The sequence below is a fragment of the Pinus tabuliformis genome, chromosome 1_1 (assembly GCF_031772625.1).
Source record: "Pinus tabuliformis cultivar Carrire ecotype Pingquan chromosome 1_1, CPIR1, whole genome shotgun sequence".
Lineage (NCBI taxonomy): Eukaryota > Viridiplantae > Streptophyta > Pinopsida > Pinales > Pinaceae > Pinus > Pinus tabuliformis.
This window is the reverse complement of record NC_142297.1, coordinates 110,846,958-110,854,190: the sequence shown is the minus strand read 5'-3', so window position 1 is coordinate 110,854,190 and position 7,233 is coordinate 110,846,958. Positions and strand designations below refer to the sequence as shown.

The following is a 7,233-nucleotide window of genomic DNA, read 5'->3' as shown; positions in this document are numbered from 1 at the left end:
GTGGGTTTGTTTGTAGGGAAAACTCCACAATTGAAGGCGAGCGGCTATTTAGGATGGGTGATCTTTCCGGAAGTCTTAGTTACCGTGTGTATATAGAGCATATTAAGAGTCTAGCATATGGAACATGTTAGCTAGCTTCAAACCTAAATTTTATATTAGAAAATATTTCAAAGCAAGAGCCAAACATATGGAACATATTAGCTCGCTCTTGAAGTTTTAAAATGTCAATAACAGTGATGAGTAAGCCTATATTCTTAGATAGCAGCAATAGATGGTTGTCCTCACTCTTCGTTTGACAATTGAGTTATGATAGGGTAGGGTCCTCAATATTGGTTTGATAACTAAGTTATGATAAATTTTCTCACCATATAAAACAATAAAATTATTGTTAGCCATTTGTAACATTTTTGGTTTAATCTAAGCTATAAAGCATCTTCAACTAGTAAACCACATGACAGCATCCTCAACTTGCAAACCACATATAGTGAAACATACATTTCAAACAACATCTTCAACTTGTAAACTACACATTTCAAACAGCATCTTCAACTTGTAAACCACATGTAGTGAAACATACATAAGGTTTGAGGTCGAGAGTCCAAGACGCCACCTGTTTATTGTGTTTTTATATCTCGCTTCACAACATAGGTGTTTCACGCTACAATCCCCCCTCGATTTTATCTGCCTTTCTAAATTCTTAATAAAGGTCCTCCAATCGAGCTCTGAAGCCCTCCATCTCTTCGACCATCTGAAGCCCTCCTCCCATTTCTGTTTCTATTTTTCGTTTGGCAATGGCTGCTTCCACTTCTGCTCATTCCAACAACAATTACATGAGGTACGACGTGTTTATCAGCCATAGAGGGCCAGACGCGAAGATCTTCGCCAGTCATCTGTACCCCCAGCTCATTTCCTGTGGACTGCGAGCTTTTCTAGACGTGGGGGTAATGCGAAAGGGAGAGTATCTGTTTTTTCAAATTGAATGCGCTATTAGAACCGCCTCTGTCCATGTTGCAATTTTTTCTCCCGGATATGCGGAGTCAAAGTGGTGTTTAGACGAGCTGGTGCTCATGTTGGAGTCCGGGGCTCCTATCATTCCAGTGTTTTTCGGTGTAGAGCCCAGTGATCTTCGTTGGGCACAGTTCAAAGGAGTCTATGCTCGATCTCTACACGGGCACGCAAAGAAGAGGGATTCCTCTGGTCAACCGCGTTACGATTCCACCACTATTGAAAAGTGGACAAATGCACTTTCTCAAGTTGCAAACATCAGCGGTTACACTCTAGAGGCGTCAAATGGGTGAGAGCTCAACCTTCCCTCCCGGGATTGCTTTACTTTATTATTTTTGGATTGACATGCATAGACGTTTGTTTCTCACTAGTTGTATTTATTTTCTTCCAAATAACCAGCGACGAGGGCCACTTGGTAGACCAGGTTGTTCAAGAAGTGTTGAGAAAGGTGAAGACAGAGGAATGGAGTGCAGCAAAACATCTAGTAGGTTTGCCTGAAAAGGTAGAAGAATTAAAAAATAAAGTACTTTGTGCAAAGCCTCAAGTTGTGGGGATTGTTGGCGTCGGCGGAGTAGGAAAGACAACCCTAGCAAAAGAACTCTTCCATCAGAAGAGGGTAAATTACAGTAAATGTTGTTTTTTACCTAATGTGAGAGAAAAAGCAAGGCTAGGCTTGTTAAGTTCTTTGCAAAGGCAACTTCTTAAAAGCTTGACTGGAACGGATGAGCTGATAAACAACAATATTGATGAAGGTAAAGAGGCGCTTAAAAGACCTCTCTCATCTTGTCGTGTTTTAGTGGTTTTAGATGATGTAGATCACCTGGATCAGATTGATGCTCTTTTTCCAGTTAGAACTCATCTCCTTTCTGATAGCTTAGTAGTAATTACATCTCGAAATAAAGGGGTGATCACAAGCTCAGGAGTTGAGAATGCATCAATTTATCATTTAACTGGACTTAATCATCAATACTCCCGAGAGCTTTTCTGCGCCTTTGCCTTCAACCGGCTCCATCCAAGTCCAGGATTTGAATCTTTGGTAGATAGCTTTGTAGAAGGCTGTGAAGGGTTGCCTTTATTTCTAAGAGTGTTTGGAGCACTACTTAATGATAAAGATGACCAATCTATTTGGAAACAGCTATTGGATGGACTTCAACAAGTACCTCCGGGTGAGGCACAAGAAAAACTTCAAATTAGTTATCAGATCCTCAACAGGGAGGAACAACAGATATTCCTAGACAGTTCATGTTTTTTCATAGGACAAAAAATGGATACTGCCATAAGAATATGGGAGGGATCTGGGTGGCATGGGCGTTTGGGGTTTCGTACTCTACAGGACAGATGCTTTTTGGGAGTGGACGAAGAAAATAATGTAGAAATGCACGATCACCTTAGGGATTTCGGAAGAGCTGTTGCTGATACCTCGTCGCCTCGTCGTCTTTTGCATTCTAACCATATTAAGGATATGTTGGAGCGATTATCTGTAAGTGCTCAATCATGAATCTTGTAAGATTATTCCATAAAAATGAACGTTCTTTTTTGTAATTTTTCAGAACTTTTCAAAATTGAATAGTGATAACCATCATTTTTCAAGAATGAACAGGGAGCAACTGTAGGAGACGAAGCGGTAACAGCTGTGCGGGGCATTAGGATGGTACTGGGTGAAGACAATGATGAAGACAATGATGAGGTTGAAAAGAGGATCTTGGAACTTCTTGATGCAGTGGGTGGTGTTGATGTGACGACCTTGGAACTTCTTGATACTGAAGATGCTATTTTGGAACGTATTTTGAGAAGGCTGGAGGAGCATGTTCCAAGTCTGATATGGTTGCGGTGGAACAAGTGTCCCGAGCCTTCCCTGCCTTCATGGATCCCCGTGAGGAATCTAAGGGTTCTACAAGTGTCCGGGAGCGAGTTAAGAACATTGTGGGAAGACGTTTTGCAGGTAAACAACAATCTATTTTTGTTAACGTTTTTGTGTTTACCATGATGAATTTAATATGGCACCACACGGTGACAGAAGGATACGAAAGGGTTTTATAGAGAGGACCGAGTATAAGATGTATTTATAATTGAAACAACTCTTGAACATTTTGCAGGCACCTCTGCGTTTGCGGGAGTTAGAGATTAATGCTCCGCTCTCCAACATTCCAGAGTCCATAGGGCAACTGAAGGACCTCGAACGCATTGCCATTGGCAAGTTTTCATCTGGAGGACAGGTTAATCTGACAAAATTGCCAGAAGGATTTTGTCATTTGCGATTGTTAGAAGACTTGGTGTTAACAGAGTGTTCAAAAATGAAGTCACTGCAAGACGCCTTTGACGGTTTAGGGAACCTCCAACACATCGATCTCTCATTCTGCCGCAATCTGGAGAGACTGCCGGATTCTTTAGGACGCTTGGAGGTTCTCCGACACATCAATCTCTCGGATTGCCACGATTTGGTGAGGCTGCCAGGTTCCATTTGTTGTTTGGGGGCCCTCCAACACATCGATCTACAGGGCTGTCATAATTTGGAGAGGCTACCAGATTTCTTTGGTGATTTGACGGAGCTCCGACATATCAATCTCTCAGGTTGCCACGATCTGCAGAGGCTGCCCGATTCCTTTGGTGAATTGAGATACCTCCAACACATTGATCTGCAGGGCTGCCACAATTTGGAGGAGCTGCCGACTACTTTTGGTAATCTGATGAACCTGCTACATATCAATCTCTCAAATTGCCACGATTTGGAAAGGCTGCCGGAGTCATTTGGTAATTTAAGTAAGCTCCAACACATCGATCTCTCAGGGTGCCATAATTTGGAGAGGCTTCCAAATAACTTCAGGAATTTAAAGAAGCTCAAGTATCTTGATGTGGAGGGTTGCGCTAATTTAATCATTGACAGTGTTGAGATAAATGAAATATCAGTTTACTTACCATCAGCCCATCAAAGTCAATTGGAGCAATTACATGATTGATGCATAGCCATAAAAAATGAAGACCAAGCAAGATATAGTGCTAGCTGTTTGATCTTGATATAGTCAATGTTGATGGTTATACATGTAGGTCTTCAGGGTCTTCTTGTATCTGCCATGACCTCCAGCGTGGCAGAAAAAGAATTATGCCGGAGCGAGGGAGCAGAGTGTTTGTAACTGCCTGGTATTCTGTTTGCTAAGTGAAAATCCCCAGTCATGCAATGTGTAGTTTTGAATATGAAGAAAATAAAAATCGTTGTTAATGGTCTAATTTATTCTCCAATAAACTTTTCTATTTTAATGTTTTATTTTTCTTATGATGTAGTATACGGTATCCTGAAATCAGAAAGCCGTGTGCTATTTTATTATTGAGATGCTTCCATATTTTATAGCCAAGCAACCACAGTTAAAAGTCTACATTATGCCTATGGATGCCCCAAACTGCGCAGGGATGGAAGTAGTGGAGCAATTGTAGGAACAAATGAGGTGTGAACTTTTTTGGAATGGAATCTCGGCAGCAAGTGATCATCCTTTCACTGTCAAAATATATTAATACTAATATTAGTATTAGTTATGCAGAGGAATCTATCAGCTGCTGGACTAGTAGCTATTAGTAAATTTTTAGTTATTTAAGGCTTGTTTTCAGTTAAAAAATTATATGGTAAGTAAAATTGGTGCGATTTTAAATAGTTTTTCAAAATTTTAAAATAAATTTAAAAATCTTTATTAAAGAGGGGTAAAATTTAAATATTAAATTAAATATTTAAAAAAATAAAATTTTAAATTTGTAAATTATTCATTAATTAAAAAAAACCATTACAATTACCAATTTTTTTAATAATTAAAAAAAAAAACTGAAAATAATTAAACAATTAATACTTACACGGCATCAAATGTTTATTCACAGGGGAGAATAGTTGGCATATTCCGCAGACTACAATTTCGTGACATTCAATTCTTCTTTACCAGATATATCTAAAGGTCATCTCGGCGAAAATATGAATCGCCTTAATCTTACTCCTCTGAATATCCTTCCTAGAAATTTTGTGGATAGCGTAGGATAATGATCATCGCATGGTTACCATATCTTCATTGAACTTTTAAAAATTAAATTTGAACTTTTAAAAATTAAATTTAAGTTTATTTAAAATTAAATAAACAGAAATTTTAATTTTAATATTATTAATAATATTTTTTCATTAAAACATTTTATGTTGTATAATTTTTTAAATTTTAAATTAGAATATATATGTTGAATATTTTAAGTAGTTTTTTCATTTTAGGGTTAAAAGTGTATTTAGTGTACTTTTCACAAAGAAGTATAAGATATCAAAATCAAGTTGTTTTTAGTGTGATTTTTTGGAAGTTTTTCGGGTGGGTTTTTCAGAGTTAATTTCTCTAAAATCCAGAAGGAATTTATTGCAATCACAAGTTTGATATGTGACCCTTGCACAATCAAAGTGCCCTAGGGGTTTTTCAAGGTGTTGAATCGATATATACAGTCAAAAAACTAGTTTAAATAACACAAATCAAGATTTCACCTCAAATTTTCCCACCGGATTTCGGCATCGGGAAGTCCAAAAAGTTGCACTAAAGACAACTCCTATCACAATATGCAAAAATACTAAAAGGATGAGATGTGGATTGAAAAACAGGCCAGACAAGCTATCAAGAAAAAATGTAAGATCAAAATTTAAAATAATTAGAGACATCGCTTAATCGAAGCAGATGGTTGGTTCTTCATTGTTGTTGGGTTGTTGCAAGTGAGAGGAGGGATACTAAAGTGATACTCAATGCAATCCAAATGTTAGTCCAGGTCCCACGAGTATACGTTGATAGTGTACATGCACTGGTTGAAGCAGTCTTGCATATGTCCAACTTCTGGGACCCAGTAAACCAGTTTGGCAAAAACATCAGTCTTTGAAAGTTGTTGTTGTGTAGAGGCCCCCTTGCGTTCCATGTGGCCTATCTCTTGCTAGATGGGGCCTAGGGTAAGATCCTTAAACCTGACATTTGTTTCCTCTAGGCGATTGTGGGTACGAGAGTGGCCCTAAGAAGTCTTCTGTTGATGATAAGATGCTCCTTAACAATCATGTGCACACTGACGAGGCAAGATGAAGGCCACGACAAGGAGACACGACCAAGATGTCAAGGGGAGAGGGGAATAAGCAACCAACCAAGTGAGAGGAACCACCTGAGGAGGGAAAGGGGACATATGGTAAGAGCTTAAATGAAAGAAAGGTTCCATGGGGACATGATTATATAACCGACCACAAAGAGGAAGAGTTCACTCAAAAGGAGGAATAAGGGAAAGCCCAAGGTCAACCAAAGAGATTAATTGGAGAATGCATGAGTCTACAAGAGATATACTGAAGAATAAACTCAATGCCCAAAGAGCTAGATGAGAGATGCAAAAAGAGTGTCTAGTAGAGAGGATGCCTAGAGGAAAACTAGTAGTATGAAAAAAAACGTGAATGGAAATCAAGTAGTTGAAGGAACGAAAACTAGAGATGAAAAATGCTCCCACTGAGGAGGTCCAATGCTTAGGAGGATTTTCCACAGTCATGCACAGGGGGCATAATCAAAAGTCGTTGCATGCACAACAATTTGACTTGGAGAATGAAACAACAACATTAGACCGAAGTGTTGAAGAACAAATTGGAAGGCACCCTTGAGTCTCCATATGGGGGAATTAGACCTGGTAATTATGGAATGATGAGTGAGTATCAAGAGCAAAAGAAAGGGGCCTATCTAAGGCTCACATAAGTGGGTCGACCACTACTTGTGTAGTGTATTACCAAATTGCATGGAGGAGGCTACAGGCAAAAAGAACTGAGAACTAGACACTTAAATGGGAGTAACAACACTAGTGGGAGAGGCATGAGAGACACAAGTATGCAAACAAACATCACTCAAGCCAAGGCTTGACATACCTGGAAAGGCAACCAAAAGTCAATGTTGTTGGCATAATCAAGCATGAGTTCAAGCAATCATCAACCAGTTCACATGAGGCAGAGCATTGATGTTTTAAGAGTAATTAAAACATGGTTATGGGGGTTTGTTTCCATGTCCCCTAGCCACATGGACTAGTGGGGCAATGGAAACACCCTTCCCCTTGCCCCCCACCCTTCGCAATATAGGCACCCCATCTAGGAATACAATTAAAATTATTATTTAAATTATACTAATTAATTGGAATTTCAACAAATTTTTTAAATTAAAACCTCGATTTTAAATAATTAAATAAGTTTTCATTGAATTAGAGAGAATATAC

At 38.8% G+C, this 7,233-nt stretch overlaps 1 protein-coding gene across 1 annotated transcript; it reads left to right on the top strand.

Moving 5' to 3' along the window:
* The first annotated feature begins 791 nt into the window (after nt 1-791).
* Nucleotides 792-4,236, top strand: LOC149211889 (disease resistance protein Roq1-like). Its single transcript, XM_089388504.1, has 4 exons — nt 792-1,269; nt 1,359-2,485; nt 2,606-2,947; nt 3,102-4,236. The coding sequence occupies exons 1-4, from the start codon at nt 792-794 to the stop codon at nt 3,960-3,962; spliced, it is 2,808 nt and encodes a 935-aa protein (XP_089244630.1). The 3' UTR covers nt 3,963-4,236.
* The last annotated feature ends 2,997 nt before the right edge of the window (nt 4,237-7,233 follow it).